Source organism: Mobula hypostoma, unplaced genomic scaffold (assembly GCF_963921235.1).
Source record: "Mobula hypostoma unplaced genomic scaffold, sMobHyp1.1 scaffold_51, whole genome shotgun sequence".
Classification (NCBI taxonomy): domain Eukaryota; kingdom Metazoa; phylum Chordata; class Chondrichthyes; order Myliobatiformes; family Myliobatidae; genus Mobula; species Mobula hypostoma.
The window spans coordinates 759,744-780,591 of NW_026948233.1; the positions used below are offsets into that span (position 1 = coordinate 759,744).

Here is a 20,848-nt window from a genome sequence, read left to right on the forward strand (position 1 = left end):
TGTGTATGTTACTCTGCATCTCCAACACCTGCAGAATCTCATTAGGATAGAGTGCAGAATGCAGAGACTACATCGGGTCTCACTAATATCGAGGAGGCCACACCTGGAAAACTGGAAACAGGAGATAACCCCAACAGGCATGATGTTGAAAAGTTGTCTCATATGGAAGGACTGTTTGGGACCCTGACTGGTGATGGGGAGAGTGGTTTGGGGCAGGACTGGCACTTCATCCACTTGCAGAGTTTGCTTCCAGCCCCCTACACCTCTCCTTATCGCTGTAAACCGCTCCCTTTTGTGGAGAACACTGCCACTTGGTGGTGATTTGCCATAATAACAGGAGCCCCTGATTTGTGGACTCCATTGTCACCGGGTGGCACTCTGCCACAGAAATGCTGCAGACTGCTGAAATGTTTATTCAAGGTTGTTTAATTCCATTTCCAGCAGACACATGTAAACAAGACTGAAATAACTATTACTCCGGCTCCAATGCAACACAACAGCACAATAGTAAAAACATATAACCACAGCTTATATACTGTGCATGGGTTGATTGGATGTCCATAAAGTGACACTCAGCATAGGATATCTGCAAATAAGATGACAGACAGGAAATTATAAAGTAGAGGTGTTTGGTGGTGTGGAAGGGTGGGTTAGTGGGTAGAGATATTTATCAGCCTTACTGCTTGGGAAAAGTAGTTGTCCCAGAGGCTGGCAGTCCGGGTGAGGATGCTGCATAGTCTACCCAGATGGGAGTGGGACAAACAGTCCATGAGTGGGATGGGTGGAGGTTGATTATGAAAATCAGGTGGGTGTTTGATCTCAAGAGAGGGAATTTGGAAAATACCAATGGGATGCCTTTTTGAACAGCTTGTAATTGTGCCCATTAGGGAAAAGTTAATTTTGGATTGGGTGTTGTGTAGTGAACCAGATTTGATTATGAAGCTTATGGTAAAGGAAACGTGGACTTGGTGATCATAACATGTTAGAATTCACACTGCACTTTGAGAGGGGAAAGGTACAAGAAGATGCATCATTATTAGTGGAGTGAGGGGAACTACGGAGGCATGGGAGAAGAGCTCACCAAAGTTGATTGGAAGGGGACACTAGCATTGATGATGGCAGAATAGTAATGTCTCTTTTCCTGCCTCTCTAGCCTCAACCTGCCTCTGCCTTTCCACAGCCTCCATCTTTAATTTTTCTAACTTGTACGGGAGCCTAAGCTCACGAGGTTTACTTCCAGGAAACACCTCCAACTCCTCCACTTTAAACACACCCTCAGATACATAATGTTCAGCTATTATCCTCTGCATCTGTGACCTCCTCATTGTCGATTTCACCTTAGCAAGTTTTAACCTTTTAGCAATACTCAACAACTCAATCCTTCTGGTGTCCTTTAGTGCCTCAGAGGTTGATGCTTCCAGACATTTATCAACCTCCATTGCTGCTGATTTTCCATGCACAAATAAATCAAAAGGGATTTCCCCAATGAAATCAATAATTAATCAACACACTTCCAAATTTGTTCATATCCCGGATGCAGGCCCAAATTTTGTTATGAACCCTAACGCTTTAGAAATGAGTCAGCAGCAATAGACTACACCTAGAGTCTGTTTTTGATGTTAAATCCACGATCTTTATTGGTATCTACTAACAATATAGTAATTTAAGCAAGATAAACAAAAGTTAACAGTGTTATGTGTACTTGTGTGTAAATATAACTCCCAAACTACTGAGCTCAGGGGAAACAAGGCTTGGAGTCTTGAGATGGTAAAGTATGAAAGTTCAGTTCAACAACAGAATAGGTGATGAGAGAGAGATATTTGTAGTCCAGAGTAAATGTCAAGAGAAGGCAATTATGTCGAATTCCACAGTTTCCACGGTGGTAAAACAAAAGAACAGTCGCTGTAGATTTTATCCGTCGTCGTTCCAAATCCACATACAAATTATCACCGAAGGTGACTTGTCACAAGGGGTATGGTCTTCAAGTGAATTTCCACACCACACCCAGGCAAGGGTTAACACATAAGTGGTCTTCACAGGATACCCCAAATCAGATCCACTCGTATGGATCAAAAGAGGTGACAACCTCACATTCGATGTTCGCTGAATCGATAATTAACCCACCCTTATGGGCAGAGGAAAGTTCTAAACAGTGACCCTTGACCACTAGTTCCCTTGTTTCGATCCTTCCATTTATCCTCCTTCATCTCCGTCTGACTCTGAGTGTCTGTGTCCTCGGTTAAAACTAAACAAGCTGTGAGCGATGTAAACAAGATGCAAGTCAGACTGATTTCCATTCTTAATCTCTCTCTCTCTCTCTCTCAAAATGACAGTCCACAGCAAATAAAATCTAGGGATTCATAACAATGGTCACTCCCCATTGTGAACTGACTGGTGTGCCAGTAGGTTGGATGACTGAGTGAATACTTTCCCACATTCTGAGCTGGTGAATGGCTTCTCCCCAGTATGAACTCACTGATGTCTCTGTAGGTTGGATGACTGAGTGAATCTCTTCCCACAGACTGAGCAGGTGAACGGTTTCTCCCCAGTGTGAACTAGCTGATGTGTCAGTAGGGTGGACGATTGAGTGAATCCTTTCCCACATTCTGAGCAGGTAAACGGCCACTCTCCAGTGGGAACTGACTGGTGTGCCAGCAGTTGGGATGACCGAGTGAATCTCTTCCCACAGACTGAGCAGGTGAATGGCTTCTGCCCTGTGTGAACTCGCTGATGACTCTGTACGGTGGATGAATCAGTGAATCTTTTCCCACAGACTGAGCAGGTGAATGGCTTCTTCCCAGTGTGAACTCGCTGATGACTCTGTAGTGTGGATAACCAAGTGAATCTCTTCCCACAGACTGAGCACGTGAACAGCTTCTCCCCAGTGTGAACTCGCTGATGTGCCATTAGGTTGGATGACTCAGTGAATTCCTTCCCACAGTCTGAGCAGGTGAACGGCCGCTCCCCGGTGTAAACACGCTGGTGAGCCATTGTGTCAGATGACTGAGTGAATCCTTTCCCACAAGTTCAGCAGATGACCAGCCTCTGCCCAGGGTAAACTGACTGGTGTGTCCACAGGTGGGATGAGCAACTGAATGCCTTCTCACCCACAGAACAAATGAATGGCCTTGTCTGGTGTGAACTTGCTGATATATCTTCAGTTGAAATGACTGAGTGAATCCCTCCCCACAGTCTGAGCGGGCGGGCGATCAAGTGAATCCCTTGCTCTACTTCTTAAATATCTGGACAAGGACAGCAAAACTGGCATGTTGTGTTCAAGATTCCCGCAGATAAATTCCTCGTCATTTGTAACCTGTAAAGAGATTTACAAAATCCATCAATGGGTGCAGGACAACATTTCAGATGCGATCACTTGAGTTGCCAAGGTGTGATCTGGGCGGGCCAATTGGTCAAATGAACGAGTAAATCCCTCCCCACTGTCTGAGCAGGAAGGATGGCCGATTGAATCCCTTGCTCCTTTTCTTAAATATCTAGACAGAGACAGCAAAACTGGCGTGTCGTGTTTGAGATTCCTGGAGACAAATTCCTTCTCGTTTTTAATGTGTAAAAAGAATAACAAAATCCATCAGTGGGTGTAGGACAACATTTCAGATGAGATTGCTTGAGTTGCCAAGGTTTGATCTGGTATCACACTGTAACAGTGAGATTCAACCCAAGATGGACAGAGAAATCATCTTCTAACTGGGCACAGAGCTGGTATCTGAAATGACCATCAATTCCCTGATGCTCTTCCTGTCTCTATAAGAGTGGGGCATTTCTGCCATCTCCAGTCTGTGACTTGGCTCAGTTTGACTCTCTCCATTGGTATTATTCCCTGTTCCTGCTGAGCAGCATGGGTGCCTGGCCCCACAGTAACTGAAACAGTCTCACGCAAATAGTCTTTCTTGACATGCATTTGGGATTTTCTTTTACGTATGACTAACTTAAAGCGCCACAGTGTTAACGCCATATAAAAAAATTCCTGCTGAGATGAATGGTTGGTCTGCACGGCTGTGAAAAGGACTTAAAGTGAATTTTTGTATTATTTCAGGTTCTTGGGCCATCTGGTTTGTGCTGAACTATTTAAACTGCCCACTCCCATACCCCTACCATCCAGGTACCTACACAAACCTCTTAAATGTTGAAATCGTGCTTGCATGCACCACTTGTGCTCTTTGCTCATTCCACACCCGGATGATCATCGGTGTGAAGAAGTTTCCCCTCATGTTCCCCTTAACATTTCACCTTTCCCCCTTAACCCATGGCCTCTGGTTGTAGTCCCACACCATCTCAGTGGTAAAATACAGCTTGCATTTACCTTATCTATGTCCCTCATAATAGTGGTATACCTCCATCAAATATCCCCTCAATCTTTTATGTTCCAAGGAATAAAGTCCTGACCTGTTCAATCTTTCCTTATAACCCAAGTCCTACAGACCTGGCAACATCCTTGTGAATTTTCTCTGAACCTCTTTTACATCCTTCCTGTAGGTTGGTAACCAAAACTGCATGCAATATTCCAAATTAGGCTTCACCAGTGTCTTCTACAAGTCAACATAACATCCGTCTATTGTTGTCAGTACTCTAGTTCATGAAGGCCAATGGGCTGAAATCTTTCTTTCTGTCTCTATCTAACTGTGATACCACTTTCAGTGAATTAAGGACTTGTATTCCCAGGACCCTTTCTACTACAACACTCCTCCATGCCTGACCAGTCACTGTGAAAGACCTCCCTTGGTAGGTCAGACCAAAGTGCAATACCTCACACTTGTCTGCATTAAATTACATTTTCCATTTCCCAAACCATTTTCCCAGCTGGTCCAGATCATACTGCAAACCATGATATTCTTCCTCGCTGACGACTACGCCACCAATCTTGGTGTCAGCTACAAATTTGCTGATCCAGTTAACCGCCCTATCATCCAGATTACTGATATAGATGACAAACAATAACAGATACAGCACTGATCCCTGTGGCAACCACTAGTCACAGGATGCGGTCAAGAGGCAGCCATCTGCTACCACACACTGGCTTCTCCCAAAGACAGTGTCTCATCCAATTTACTATCTCATCTTCAATGCTGAGTGACTGAACCTTCTTGATCCACCTCCCATATTCCACCTCTGTAATCTGTACAGGGTCTAGGAATTTGATGCTGCTTTGCCTCACCTCTATAGACTCTGCGTTCATCTCCTGAGCAAAAAAAAATCTCCCACATCTATTTTGTCTCCTCATATGGATTACTGTTCCGATCTTGCAGAGGATTAATTTTTTCCCTTGCAATCTTTTCACTCTTGACATATCTGCAGAATCCCTGAGGATTCTCCTTCATCTTGTCTGCTGGGGTAACCTCATGCGTTCTTTGTCTTTCATAAGTGTTCACTTGAAGTTCCTGTATCTCACAAGTACCCCATTTGTTCCAATCTGCCTGTACCTGGTATGCGCCTCCTTTTTATTGATCTGGGAGAGGAAAGCCAAAGGGGTGATAGAGCTGCTTGGTGTGGGGTGGGGGTAAGGGGGGTTAAACTAAAGTCGTAGGGGGAATGGGAGCCTGAATCACAGAACAGATAGTGCAGGGTTTGCAGCGACAGTTGTTGTTCAGACCTCAGACAAAGTCAGGAATGAAAAAGTTGAGCATGGTGCAGTGAATATGCTGAGCCCTGTATATTTCAATACAAGCAGTAGCGTAGTTCAGGGCATGGATCAACACCTGGAATTATGACACTAGGATCTGGCAACTGTGGATTGGGACAGGCTGCTTTATGGCAAAGGTGTGCTTGGTAAATTGAGGCCTTCAAAGTGAAATTTTGAAAGTACAAAGCGGGTATGTGCTTGTCAGAATAAAAGGTAAAGATAGAAACTGTAGGGAACCTTAGATTTCAAGAGATATTGAGACCCTGGTGAAGCACAAAATAGAGTTGCATAACAGGGATAGGCAGGCAGGTTGTTATGGAGTATAAGAAATGCAAGAGAACACATAAGAAATAAATCAGGAGGGCTAAAAGAAGGCATGAGATTCCCCTTGCAGAAAAGATGAAGGATAATCCTCAGGGATTCTGGAGATAGATTAAAAGCAAAAAGATTGCAAGGCACGAAGTTGGTCCTCTGGAAGACCGGAATGGCAATCCATGTCTGGAACCAAAGCAGATGGGGGAGATCTTAAATATTTTTTTCATCCCTATTTACTCAGATGGACACAGTGTCAATGAGAGTGTGGAAAAGCGGCATTAAAATCATGGACCCTGTACAAATTAAAGAAGAGGGTGGATAAATCTCCAGGGCATGACAAGGTGCTCCCTCGGTCCCCATGGGAGGCAAGTGCAGAAATCGTTGGGGCCCCAGCAGAGATAATTAATTCATCCTGAGTGACGGGAGAGTTATCAGAGGATTGTAGGATAGCCAAAGTTATTTCACTGTTCAACATAGAACATAGAAATCTACAGCATATTCCAGGCCATTCAGCCCACAATGTTGTGCCAACCGTGAAACTTACTCTGGAAACTGCCTAGAATTTCCCTAGCACATAGACCTCTATGTTTCTAAGCTCCATGTACCTATCTAAGAGGCTGTTAAAAGACCCTATAGTATCTGCCTCGTCCATAACTGCTGGCAGTGCATTCCACACACCCACCACTCTCTGTGTAAAAAAACTTACCCCTGCCTTCCCCTCAGTATCTATTTCCAAGCAGCTTAAAACTATGCCCCTCGTGTTAGCCATTTCAGCCCTGGGAAAAGCCTCTGGGTATCCACACGATCAATGCCCCTCATCATCTTATTCACCTAAAAAAAGGCTTTGTTGGAAGTAGGCAAAATTATGAGGGTATAGATAGGGTAAATGCAAGCAGCTTTTTCCACTGATGTTGGGTGGGACAACAACCAGAAGTCATGGGTAAGTGACTTCCCCATTTATACAGCACAATACAATACAGGCCCTTCGGCCCACAGTGCTGTGCCGAACATCACTTACTTTAGAAATTATCTGGAGTTCCCCATAGCCCTGTATTTTTCTACGCGCCATGTACCTATCCAGGAGCCTCTTAAAAGACCCTATTGTATCCGGCTTCATCACAGCCACCAGCAGCCCATTCCACGCACTCACCACTCTGTGTAAAAAACTTACCCCTTGTGGTGATATCACGTGTCAGGACGTGACTGGACAGAGTTCCTAACATGAGCAGAAATGAAGAAAGATCGAGAAGCACGGCAGTGTAAGACATGGTTTTTCTGCTGTTAAATAAAAGTTCAATTCTGCCAGAATATGGTTTGTTATTAGAAACCCACGGTATGTATAAAGAACACAACACCCCTGACATCTCCTACGTACCTGCTTCCAAGCACCTTAAAACTGTGCCCTCTCTGCAGATTTTCTCTTGTTAGTGATTGGAGGCAGAACAAAGGTGATTTTCTCAACAGCTGATGTAAAAGATTTTGTTCCCTTTCTCCGAGTTCCCAATCCTTGCATTTAGACAGCTGGAGCTCAGCTCTGTCTGAGAGATCCATCGGTTCCCATTCCCTCATCAGCCGGAAGCGCCCCGGAGCCCGTGTACGGATGGTGGGGTTGAGAGAGAGGGAAGAGAGCAGGACTGTCCCGGGATTTCGGGTCACGGAGTCCGGAGCTCACAGCAACTGTCCCGAAGTCGGTGTTGAAACCCCACCCCGCAACAGTCTCCCTGCAGCCAATCTCCTTAAGTTTACCGTGTACTGCGCGCATGCGTGATATTCGGCAACGGAACAACCCTGACGCCTGCGCATTTGATCGGTGCTTCTGCGACGGCGAACTTTGTATCGCAGGGCTTTATGGGTAATCACGGTGCCATTAAAAGTTTCTGCAAGCACCAGTTCCATGTCCATAGCTCAGTTTTTTTTGTGTGTATAGAAAATTCAGCAGCTGTTTTAACGCAGAAAGCGGCTCCCATAAACAATATACTCAATATCAACGTGTATCTAATGCCAAAGTACAATCCTCTTACAGATGTAGATATAAAACACAAGAGATTCTGCAGTTGCTGGAAATACAGACACACACACACACACACACACACAAAATGCTGGAGGAACTCTGCAGTTCAGGCAGCGACTAAGCAGAGGAGTACACAGTCTAAGCCTGCTGAAGGGGTTCAGCCTGAATGTTGTCTATTCCACTCCACATTCGTTGCCTGATCTGCTGATTTCTCCCAGTATTTTGTAGAACCCACTTTTTTTTTCCAAGCTGTTTCAAAATGTTTCTGATCTTTCATTTGTAGTCACATCCTGCTGGTCAGATTCCTCCTCCTCCTCCTCATAAACTCCAGACCCCATCGCTCTCTGGAGCCTCAAAGCCCTGACTCAGGCCGGCATCTCATTGGTTTCTGAATCTGCTCCATCGAAGATTCATTTGCTAGTCTGCTGTCAGACTTTAGAGGCGCATTGCAACAACCCAGCTGTCTGAGACACAGTCCTTGGAAATTAGTGAAAATGACCGAAAACGTTGAAAAGAGCACGGAAGAAGGAGTTTAGCTAAATTATTTCACAGCACTGAAGAACTTCAAATACACAGGGAGCTCATCGTCTTATTCAGCCTGGAGAAAATCATGCAGGGAATTCATGCAGGTGTATAAGATGATGAGAGATATTCGTCGTGTGGATAGCCAGAGGCTTTTTCCCAGGGCTGAAATGCCTAACACGAGGGGGATAGTTTTAAGGTGCTTGGAAGCAGGCACACAGGAGATGTCAAAGAGTGGTGGGTGTGTGGAATGCACAGCCAGAGACATTGGTAGACGTGGATACAATAGGGTCTTTTAAGACACTCTTAGACAATCGACAATAGGTGCAGGAGTAGGCCATTCAGCCCTTTGAGTCAAACCACCTTTCACTGTGATCATGGCTGATCATCCACAATCAGTATCCAGTTCCTGCCTTCTCCCCATAACCTTTGATTCCACTATCTTTAAGAGCTCTATCCATCTCTTTCTTGAGAGCATCCAGAGACTTGGCCTCCACAGACTTCTAGGGCAGAGCATTCCATATATCCACCACTCTCTGGGTGAAAAAGTTTTTCCTCAACTCCGTTGTAAATAGCCTGCCCATTATTCTTAAACTGTGGCCTCTGGTTCTGGACTCACCCATCAGCGGGAACATGCTTCCTGCCTCCAGCGTGTCCAATCCCTTAATAATCTTATGTTTCAATAAGATCCCCTCTCATCCCTCTAAATTCCAGAGTATACAAGCCCAATCGCTCCAATCTTTCAACATATGACAGTACCGCCATCCCGGGAATTAATCTTATGAACCTATGCTGCACTCCCTCAATAGCATGAATGTCCTTCCTCAAATTTGGAGACCAAAATTGCACACAGTACTCCAGGTGTAGTCTCACCAGGGCCCTGTACAACTGCAGAAGGACCTCTTTGCTCTTATATGCAATTCCTCTTGTTATGAAGGTCAGCATGCCATTAGCTTGCTTCACTGCCTGCTGTACCTGCATGCTTGCTTTCAGTGACTGATGTACAAGAACACCTAGATCTCATTGTACTTCCCCTTTTCCTAACTTGACACCATTTAGATAGTAATCTGCCTTATTGTTCTTGCCAGCAAAGTGGATAACCTCACATTTATCCACATTAAACTGCATCTGCCATGCATCCGCCCACTCACCCAGCCTGTCCAATTCACCCTGCATTCTCATACGTCCTGCTCACGTTTCACACTGCCACCCAGCTTTGTGTCATCAGAAAACTTGGTGATGTTACTTTTAATCCCTTCATCCAAATCATTAATATATATTGTAAACAGCTGTGGTCCCAGCACTGAACCCTGCGGTACCCCACTGGTCATCACCTGCCATTCTGCCATTAATCCCTACTGTTTGTTTCCTGTCTACCAACCAATTTTCTATCCACGTCAGTACTCTACCCCCACTACCATTTGCTCTAATTTTGCACACTAACCTCCTATGTGGGACCTTATCAAAGGCTTTCTGAAAGTCCAGGTACACTACATCCACTGGCTTTCCCATGTCCATTTCCATAGTTACGTTCTCAAAAAATTCCAGAAGATTAGTCAAGCATCATTTCCCCATCGTAAATCCATGCTGACTCGGACTTATCCTGTCACTGCTATCCAAATGTTTTTCTATTACATCTTTTATAATTGATTCCAGCATCTTCCCCACCACTGATGTCAGACTAACTGGTCTATAATTGCCTGTTTCCTCCCTCCCTCCTTTATTCAAAGGTGGGATTACATTAGCTACCCTCCAGTCCACAGGAACTGACCCTGAATCTATAGAACATTGGAAAATGATTACCAATAGACAGGTATATGGAGCTTAGGAAAATAGAGGGCAATGCGGTCGGGAAATTCCAGGCAGTTTCTGGAGTAGGTTACATGGTGGCACAACATTGTGAGCCGAAGGGCCTGCAATCTGCTCGAGATTTCTATGATTCTATGAAATTCAAGGGAAATCTCTTCTCCTGCAGAGTAGTGACGAGTTGCAACCTGTCATCATGGGGAGAGTGAGAGGTGAAGTGAACAACAGGGCTAGACTTTAAGATACTAATATGGAACAGAAAGATGGGCAGGGACCAGAGAGACTGAGTGGCCTCTCTAGTGTACATTGTAAGTTCGGCAGAGACAGTAAGTATCTGTGACATGAGATTTGAAACAGAACTGATTTATTTTTTACAGATCCACAATATTAAACATCAGTCTAGTTTAAGGCGAACATCAGAAGAACATTGGATTTGATAAAGTACACCATGCAAGGCTTATTGAGAAAGTAAGGAGGCCTGGGATCCAAGGGGAGATTGCTTTGTGGATCAAGAGCTGGCTTGCCCACAGAAGGCAAAGAGTGGTTGTAGACAGGTCATATTCTTCATGGAGGTCGGTGACCAGCTGTGTGCCTCAGGGATCTGTTCTGGGACCCCTACTCTTCATGATTTTTATAAATGACCTGGATGAGGAAGTGGAGGGATGGGTTAGTAAATTTGCTGATGACACAAAGGTTTGAGGTGTTGCGGATAGTGTGGAGGGCTGTCAGAGGTTACAGCAGACATTGATAGGATGCAAAACTGGGCTGAGAAGTAGAAGATGGAATTCAACCCAGATAAGTGTGAGGTGGTTCACTTTGGTAGGTCAAATATGATGGCAGAATATAGTATTAATGGTAAGACTCTTGGCAGTGTGGAGGATCGGAGGGATCTTTTGGTCCGAGTCCATAGGTCACTCAAAGCTGCTACGCAGGTTGACTCTGTGGTTAAGAAGGCATACGGTGCATTGGCCTTACTCAACCCTGGGATTGAGTTTAGGAGCCGAGAGGTAGTGTTACAGCTAAATAGGACCCTGGTCAACCCCACTTGGAGTACTGTGCTCAGTTCTGTTCGCCTCACTACAGGAAGGACGTGGAAACCATAGAAAGGGTGTGGAAGGGATTTACAAAGATGTTCAAGCAACACACATAAAAGTTGCTGGTGAATGCAGCAGGCCAGGCAGCATCTCTAGGAAGAGGTGCAGTCGACGTTTCAGGCTGAGACCCTTCGTCAGGACTACAGGGATGTTGCCTGGATTGGGGAGCATGCCTTATGAGAATAGGTTGAGTGAACATGGCCTTTTCTCCTTGGGGTGATGGAGGATGAGCGGTGACCTGATAGAGGTGTATAGGATGATGAGAGGCATTGATCTTGTGGATAGTCAGAGGCTTTTTCCCAGGGCTGAAATGGTTGCCACAGAGGACACAGGTTTAAGGTGCTGGGGAGTAGGTGCAGAGGAGATGTCAGGGGTAAGTTTTTTTTTGCAGAGAGAGTGGTGAGTGCGTGGAATGGTCTGCCAGCGATGGTGGTGGAGGCGGATATGATAGGGACTTTGAAGAGTCTCCTAGACATGGAAGTTAGAAAAATAGGGGGCTATGGGTAACCCTAGGTAATTTCTGAGGTAAGGATATATTCGGCACAGCATTGTGGCTGAGGGGCCTATGTTCTGCTGTAGTTTTTCTATGTTTCTAGTTTCTATTCACATTCCTCCTGCCTCACTGGACAGGAACACTGAAACATCAAGTGAGAAACAGCAGGAAGTGGCCATTCAGCCCCTCTAACCATCAACAGAATGGTGGCTGCTCTCCCATCTCAGCCACATGTTTCTGCCCGATCCTCATTTCCTCAATCCCTCTGGTCTCCACACATCTGCCGGCCTCTGTTTTATGTGAGGACGATCACTGAGTCTTCACCGGCCTCTGTGGTGGGGATTTACAGACATTCACCACCCTCAGAGTAGAGATATTTCCCCTCATCTCAGTCCCGGACTGTCCACCCCCTTTTTCAGAGACTGGGATCCCTGGTTCAACCGGTAATGATGTTGTGAATTTCAATGTGTTCACCTCTCAGTCCTCGATTCTCCAAGTGAAAGGGTTATCGCATTTGATCTTTCTTCATACAATGACCCCACCACTCCAGGGATCAGTCTGGTGAATCTTCATTGCACTCTCCATAACAAATACTCTCTAACCTCTTTGTTAATCCTCTATGGGATTAATTTCCATCTTCTGCAGCCCCCTGTTTGCCCCAACCACTCACCTCCCACCCCCGTCACTATTTCCACCTTCCCACCTCTCCCCTCACCTGCATCCACCTCTCACTCCCCAGCTCTTGCCCCATCCCCACCCCTCACCTCTTTTCTCTGACTATTTCCCGTCCACTCTCAGTCCACAGGGAGGGTCTCGGCCCGAAATGTTGACGGTCCGTTTCCCTCCACAGATGCTGCCCGACCCACTGAGTTCCTCCGGCAGTTTGTTCTTTGGTCTGTATGACCCGTGTTAGTGTGGGGAGCGGGATTTTACACCATATTCCAGGTACAGTCTCAACAAAACACAAATAATTGTCACTTTGCCCGGACCATTGGCCCCGCTTGCAGGGCAACAGTCTGCCGGTGTTTGCCCCCCAATGTGGTGAATCCCTCTGCTCGCCACCACCGTGGGCTCAGACATTTCCACAGATGAGCCCCTCCTGTCCCCACCGGGACAAACATCCTGTCCGCCCCCTCTCTCACCGTCTTCATCCTTTCAATAAAATCCCCCTCTCCCTCCCCGGGGAACCGGCATCAAACCGACGGGCCGAGCGGTCTCCTCCTACCTCTCAGCGACACATCAGACTCCGGCCGCAGGAGACGCTTCACAAACGCCCCAACTTCCCTCGGAGGGAAATGGAAATAAATCAGAAAGCGGACATTTACTTTGACGGTTGTCCCGCCGTGACGGAAAGTTCGGGAGACGGTGTCAGCGGGGGTAACGCCCTCTCGGCTGGTCCGCCTCCGCTATTGGTTGGAATCAGTGATTGACATCGCTTCGCACCAGTGGGAATAGCGCAGCGCGTGACTCCTCTGTTGACAGCGGTGGGGGAGGGGCTGCTCACGTGATTAGTAGGTCAGCCGTTAAACCGATAAAGCTCGAGCTCTCCAGCGCGTGGGTGACGTAAGACACCGCGCACGTGAGGGCAGATCCCGGTGTGGGGAACCCATGTGTGACGTCAGGCGCGTGGGTGCGCCTGTGTGACGTCACCTGTGGGGAGCGCTGGTATTTAAAAACACCTGAATGGACGTTTCTGATGATTTCAGTGGGACAACAACATTAATCCCGGGTTTCATCACTGAATCCAGTGTTGTGAGATGTAAAGTCCCCTGTTATGTGTCCGGCTGTGCCGTGTTGTTGGTGGAGTGGGCAGCGTGGTGTTTGTCTCCATTCGGGTCACAACACCAGAATTGCCAGCGGGGTCCACACACAGTGTATTAGTCAACAGAAAACCTCCCGTCCCTGCAGTCTCTGTCTCCTGGTAAACTCAACACCCTGACAATGTGGACCATAGACACCCCTTCCTCTCAGAGTCAGGGGATCACTCAGACAGCTGATCGCTGAGAGGAATTATATTTATTGGTCATTAAAGTTCACCCAGATTCGTGTGGACGGATTTGATGTGGAGTTCGGGGTGTCACAGTGAAAGGGCCGGACGGCCGAACTCTCTCCGTTGTCCAAACATCCTTCCAGGTGAGGCGACACTTCACCTGTGAATCTTCCGGGGTCGCCCGTTGTGTCCGCTGCTCCCGATGCGGCCGCCTCGACACTGGTGACACCAGATCCTCCGCAGTTGTGCGGGGTAGGGTTGTTGTTTCTTGGGGGGGTCGATGTTATTGTTCCCTTTTGTGCGGGAGGGGTGGGTTTTGGGGGTTGATGATCGGGATGCCGCTCTTTTTGATGCGGGGGGTGGGGTGGGAGTTTGTTTTTTCTCTCTGAACGACTTTCATGCTCTTTCTTTGTTTCGTGGTGATGTTCATGGACACCCGCTTTAATAATAAATTAACCTTTGAACTATCCGCTCCGATCAGGACTTCCCGGTGTCCAAACATTTTCATTCCCATTCCTGTTCCGACGTGTCAACCAATCGCCTCCTCTTGTGCTAAGATGAGGCCACCCTCAGGGTCCAGGAAAGCACCTGATATTCCGTCTGAGTACCCCCTCCCCAACCTGATGGCATGAACATGAATAGTGGACTCCTGACTGGCACTAGAAAAGGGTTTGGCCAACAGGAATCCAGAATAAGTGTCCACCATTGTCAACACATATATTGCCCCTTCATTGTGTGGGTGGGGGTCATCAATCGAATCTGCTGCTTCAAAAGTCCATTTAATCGTTCAATCAAGCCAGCTGCTTGGGGTAATAAAGTGTATGGTGGACCCAATAAATACCTTGCTCTTTCGCCCAGTCCTGGATCTGTTGCCCTGTGAAGTGGGATCCATTATCTGACTGTATTTACTCGGATGTGCCATAATGCGACACCAGGTATTCCACCCGACGAATAGCGGACTCCTGACTGGCACTAGGAAAGGGTCTGGCCAACAGGAATCCAGAAGAAGTGTCCACCATTGTCAACACATATGTATCATTGTTATGCGGCGGCAGGGGTCCAATGTAATCAATCTGCCATACTTTCGCCGGGTACAGAGCCCCTCTTAATATGGCCGAAAGGTCCACGCGGGACAGAGCGAGGCTTGACTTGCTGACAAATAGGACATTCCGACACGGTAGTCCGACAGTCATCCACCGTCAAAGATATCCCATGGTCTCATCCCCACTCTCGCGTCCCCTTCTCCCCGGGATGGCCAGACTGTTCGTGAGCCCAGCTGACTAGAGGCACTGTAATAGCAGATACCGCAGCCAATCCGCCTACCTAACTATTGTAGAGCGTGGTAGGGCTAATGTCCTCCTGGTGAGCATTCACAGGATACACATAAATATCACGCCTCCGCACCTCTTGCCATATCTGCTGCCAATATTCCTTGCCCCAGATAGGTTTATTATGAACTGTCCACTGGTGCATCTGCCAGCTCACCATCCAGATAGCCATTCCATTGGCCACCGCCCGCGAGTCGGTATATATTCTAATTTCCTTGGTGGGGAGTGAAGAGGGCAGGGTAACCGCCACAAGTTCCGCCAGCTGACTGGATCCGCCCTCTCCTTCTTGTATTAACTGAGCATCGTCGGAGGGTCGCAGGGCAGCGGCCTTCCACCGTTGGCGCCCCGACACCCAACGGCTCCAGCCGTCCGTAAACCAGGCACCAGCCTTTTCATCCGATGTCAATTCCTCGTACGGCCGGCCCCATCGAATGGGGGAGGGTTCGAGAGGGGGAGCCGCCTTCTCTTCCTCGATTCCCGCTGTCATAGGTCATCTGGCTACTTGTTCCTGAAGACGGCTGAGTCCTTCGGATCCTTTAGCGGCCCGGTCCTGTATACACCATTTGCAACTCGATATGGATGACTGCTGCGCACACCTCTGTCTCACCTTCGTATTTGGGGCGAGCACCCAGGAAATAACAGGCAAATCGGGTCGCAACACCGTGGGGTCCGATCCCGTGATGGACTCCGTTTCCAACAGGGCCCAGTAACAAGCCAGGGGCTGTCGTTCGAACGGACATAGTGCGTGACCAGAACCCGAGGGGCACCCTCCTTCCATTCTGCAGCTGCCACAGACTCCATACGGCCATGTTATCGTGAACAGACACCAGTAATTCATACGGGGCCCCCGAGACCCGAGGTGAAAGGGGAATAGTCTGTTCAACTGCCGTTTTGGCTAGCTCGAATGCCTCCTTTTGCTCATCTCCCCGTGTGAATTCACTCCTCTTACAAGTGACGGCGTACAACGGTTTCAGTAGGAGAGTTAAATGTGGAATATGTCTCCTCCAATATCCTAATAATCCCACAAAGCGCTGAGATTCTTGCTTATTAGCGGGGGTAGCTGTGGCTTGTATTTTATTTCGTACCCTTTCCGGTATAATCCTCTCCCCAGCATGCCAGTGGATGCCCAGAAACGTCACGGATTGACTGGGACCTTGCACCTTATTTTCATTCACAGCCCATTCCCTCTCTCACACACACTGTAACAGGGACCGCAGCGCCTCCGCGACACCCTCCTCGTCCGGTCCCTGTAACATGACATCATCGATGTAGTGGTGAACTCCGACGTTAGGGGGCAGTGCCTCCGCGACACCCTCCTCGTCCGGTCCCTGTAACATGACATCATCGATGTAGTGGTGAACTCCGACGATAGGGGGCAGTGCCTCCGCGACACCCTCCTCGTCCGGTCCCTGTAACATGACATCATCGATGTAGTGGTGAACTCCGACGTTAGGGGGCAGTGCCTCCGCGACACCCTCCTCGTCCGGTCCCTGTAACATGACATCATCGATGTAGTGGTGAACTCCGACGATAGGGGGCAGTGCCTCCGCGACACCCTCCTCGTCCGGTCCCTGTAACATGACATCATCGATGTAGTGGTGAACTCCGACGTTAGGGGGCAGTGCCTCCGCGACACCCTCCTCGTCCGGTCCCTGTAACATGACATCATCGATGTAGTGGTGAACTCCGACGTTAGGGGGCAGTGCGCAGGTCTCCAGATCACCTGCCACCATCCCGTGGCGTGAGGTAGGACTATGGACAGATCCCTGTGGCAAACGAGTGAAGGTATATTGCCGACCGTTCCATGTGAAAGCAAACTGCTCCTGTGATTCCTCCTCCAAGGAAATCGAACAGAAGGCGCTGGCCAGATCAATAACAACATACCATCGACCATCTGCATCATCCGGAATATCATCCACCAGCGTCACTATGTCGGGCACAGCAGAAATCAACGGGGAAGAGTATCGATTCAATCGTCGATAGTCAACAGTCATTCGCCAGGACCCGTCTGGCTTCTTTACCGGCCAGACCGGGCTATTGTACGGGGACGTGGCTGGTCGAGTAACCCCGGTTTGCTCCAAGGAGGCAATAGTTTCAGTCATTTCCTTGTGACCTCCCGGGATCCGGTATTGTGGAACCGACACTATCTGCGTCGGTGGAGGGATAAACAGGGGCTCCCACTTTGCCCTCCCCACTACCACCCGCATGCTCCGGATCCCAAAACTAAAGGTCCCTAACGATGCCTTCAATTGCATTCCCCGTAACACATTCGTTCCGAAGATACACTCGGTGGTTACAGCAATCAGGACAGACACAGAACGCGGGACGTTTTTGTCAATCGTTACTCGTACCGTTACTTCCTGGGCCCTAGTAAGGGCACCCCCCACCCCGCCATCACTTCCATATTATACTCGGGTCCCCTCCACTTATCGGGTTCTCCCGGGATCACAGTATGTTCTGCCCCAGTATCGACCAGAGCAACAGTCCGTTGATCATTTCCCTTAGCCTAATGGACATAATGGTACATAAGGCCTAGGGTCCCCCGGGTCCACAACGAATGGATCTTACATGCCGGGGGAACCTGGCCAACCCCCCAGGTTCGGGAGGGTTTGGGAGGCCGCCATATTCCGGTCTCCTCCTGTATGGCCTTTTTTTTAACTCCGTCCTGCAATTCAGCTGACGGTGGGTACAGTGAGAAGGCAGGAGGAGCAGCAGAGTCCACCGGCGTCTTCCCAGCTTCCATGTGCTCACGATACGTGATACAATACACTTGTCGGCACACCGTCAATCTTCTCCTTACTGACGCCTGCTTTCAAAAGGGTAGTGAACATCTCCCCTGCGCGTCAGGGCGGGTTTCCTAGTCCCATTGGTACCATTAGTACCTTCCCCTCCAACATTCATTAGCCGTGTCGAACGGACTCGTGGTTTAACCACCTGCAAGTTCAAAAGGTTTGCCAAGACATTAGTCACGTCCTCCACATCCTCCTGAACTGAGGGCCCCAATAATACAAGAGCCACACCCCGAATGGATGGGGCGGCTGACCGCACCAATCTCGTGTACATCCCTCCGGTGAATTCCTCTTGGTCGGGATCTCGACCCCGTGGCCACTGTGCGTCCCAGTCCCCAGACATCCTATTGACCAGGGCCTGTTGTCTTCAGCGGTGAATGCCTTCAGCGGCAGTCTCCCAGTCCCACTGTACCTGTGAATCCCAATCAAGGGGGTGCGGGAATACCTCCTTAACAGCATCCAACACTTGAAAAAAGAACCTATCCGCACGGGGAGATTGGCGTAACTCAGTGTTAATACGGGGGTTCGAGGTTAAAGACCCCAACCTTGCTTGTTCTTCAGGATGAAAGGTTATACTAGCCCCTCTATCATCCCACAAGCGGAGTAACCATTCCGCTAGCAACTTCCCAGACCTTTATTTAAGACGGGCAGCCATCTCAGACAGCTCCTTATCATTATACTCCTTGTGCTCGAGAGTCTGTACTCCCGGCCGCCCGGGTACAGTCTTTTGAGAAGTCACCACGGCAGACCGAGCCTGCAATGGTTCTGGGAGAAAAGCAGTTCCCCCCTCACCAAAGGACCCATTATCATTATCATCATACCATATATCCCCACCCCAGGTATCTGGATCTCCCTTGGGTAACAACATTGATCTTATCTTCACGGCATCGGGGGTATAATTCTGGCGGTGAGCCGCCTCCTGATGTTTAATTTGCACTGGCCTACATGTCATCTTAATTCCCTTCTCCTCAGCTTCCTGTGCCCTATTCTGACTGGACCTCACTACGTCAATCATTACTGAGCACCTCTCCTTCATAGCATTCCTTCATCCCTCAACTGATCCCTTTCTTGTTCCACCTCACGGTTCCTTTCCAACTGTTGGCGCAAGGCTGTGGCCAGCAGCCAAGAGCCATCAGTATGAGAACCGCGTTTCGATAGAAAATTTATTTCACGCAACAATCTAGCCATCTTACTTCCCAATATCTCGCCAGTATTATCTAGGCGATCATCCCAGCTTATGGGAGGTCCCAGCTTAGCAAGGGTGTTAGCAAGTACAGCAAACCCATCAGTATTATCCGCCCATCTTCTTCTTACAGAAACATCTGACTGATGCTAAGCTAGGACACATCATCACTGATGTTACCTGGGGTCGTCAGGTGTTTCGGGTCTTTCAACATCATACACCCTCGCCCAGGCGACCCAACCGGGGTTGATCAGACCCCGGCCTGTGTCCTAGCAGCAACACACGGATCTGCCCTCTTTATCCAGAGCCATCTTGACGCTTTCTCTGCTGCATCTATGGTGGTAGAAATGACTCTCCTTCTTCTCTCTCCCGTGACTCCAAGTGCAGTGTATACTTTGCAGAGCGACTGGCCTGCAAAGCCACGACCCCCGACCTCCACGGGCCAGCGCTCTCCTCTCCAGCCTCTTCTCTGCCAGTAGTTCTTCAGATCTTCATACTTGACTCTTTTCCGCTCGTAGGCCCCCTCCATGCGATCTTCCCGGGGCACGGTAAGCCCAAACATAAGAACGTGCTTCAATGAGTCGGACCACAACACAGTGTCGGGCCGCAGTGTAGTCTCTGTGATGTGGGGAGGAACCTGCAGCTGTTTCCGCAGGTCTGCTTTTAGCTTCCAGTCCTGCGCAGTGAAGAGCAACCCGGTTGTTTTCTGGTGTTCTGTTGGTCTTTCCCCTCTTTGACAAAGCAGGTGGTATTCTTGACCGGACTGGTTTTCCGGCAGATGTTAAGGGAGCTGCAGATTGTCTCAGCAATTGTCCGGATGACCTGGTCAGGCCGCCACCGATAACGGCCATCGGCAAGAGCTCTGGGGCAGCAGCTCAGAATGTGCTCCAGCGCGCCGGTCTTCTCACAGAGGGGGCAAGCTGGCCGTTCTGCAAGGCCCCGGCAGTGCAGGTTGGACGGGCTAGTAAGGACGGCATAAACAGCCTGGATACAGAACCTGATGCGGTGTGAATCCACCTTCCAGAGATTGTTCCACGTGATCTTTCACTCGATCACCTGCTCACATTTGGTCCAGGCTCCTTGCTGTTTCATTGCCACCGCTCTGCTGGTCCTCTCCTCCTTCACAGCTGCCCTTACTTCACTCTGGAGCAGTTCTCGTCGCCCTTTCCCTTGTACTTTGTCAAAATGGGGGACTTCAAGGCTTCCGAGTCCGACTCTTCCCTTGGCGACCGCCCCCACCAGCACTTTGTTGCGCAGTCGCCCCTCAGCTTCTCCCACCGCAGCTTCCGCTCTCCACTCTCTTCCAGTTCTCACCACCACTCCTGCTCCGGAAACCTTTGGATCTGAAGATTCCCGGAACTGCAGCACCTCTCTTGCTCGCAAAACCTTCAACTCCTCCTCGATGGATTTCAGGGGGAGCCTCGGTTTGCAGTTATTCCCGTACAGAGCGATGCTGCTGATGTTCCTTGGTAAACCCAGCCATCTTCGCAGGAACCGGCTGACTACCCTCTCCAATTCAGCAACAGTGGACACTGGAAACTCAGAGAGAAGCAGTGGCCAGAGGATTCTGGGTCGTACACCGTGCTGGTAGATCCATGCCTTAAACCGCCCTGGAAGGCCAGTCCTGTCAACCTCTGGCAGCCATTGTTCAAACTCCCCACAGGTGTTTCTTATTGCCGCCT

At 48.7% G+C, this 20,848-nt stretch overlaps 1 protein-coding gene and 1 long non-coding RNA gene across 2 annotated transcripts in view; both read right to left on the reverse strand.

Annotated features, from left to right (window-relative positions):
* The window catches only part of LOC134342089 (uncharacterized), a 41,735-nt gene extending 28,482 nt beyond the window's left edge, over positions 1-13,253 (reverse strand). The window contains exon 1 of the long non-coding RNA XR_010016940.1: positions 13,102-13,253. This is a non-coding gene — a long non-coding RNA (uncharacterized LOC134342089). The remainder of the gene's footprint in view (positions 1-13,101) is intronic.
* A 1,936-nt stretch (positions 13,254-15,189) lies between these two features.
* On the reverse strand, positions 15,190-15,681 carry LOC134342067 (ribonuclease H-like). The gene has a single exon (XM_063039996.1). It carries the CDS (start codon positions 15,679-15,681, stop codon positions 15,190-15,192), a length of 492 nt encoding a protein of 163 aa, XP_062896066.1.
* Positions 15,682-20,848: the final 5,167 nt, after the last annotated feature.

What these genes read in the sequence shown, in the direction of transcription:
- LOC134342067 (XM_063039996.1), bottom strand. Translation starts at nt 15,681, where the DNA reads ATGACAGCGGGAATCGAGGAAGAGAAGGCGGCTCCCCCTCTCGAACCC.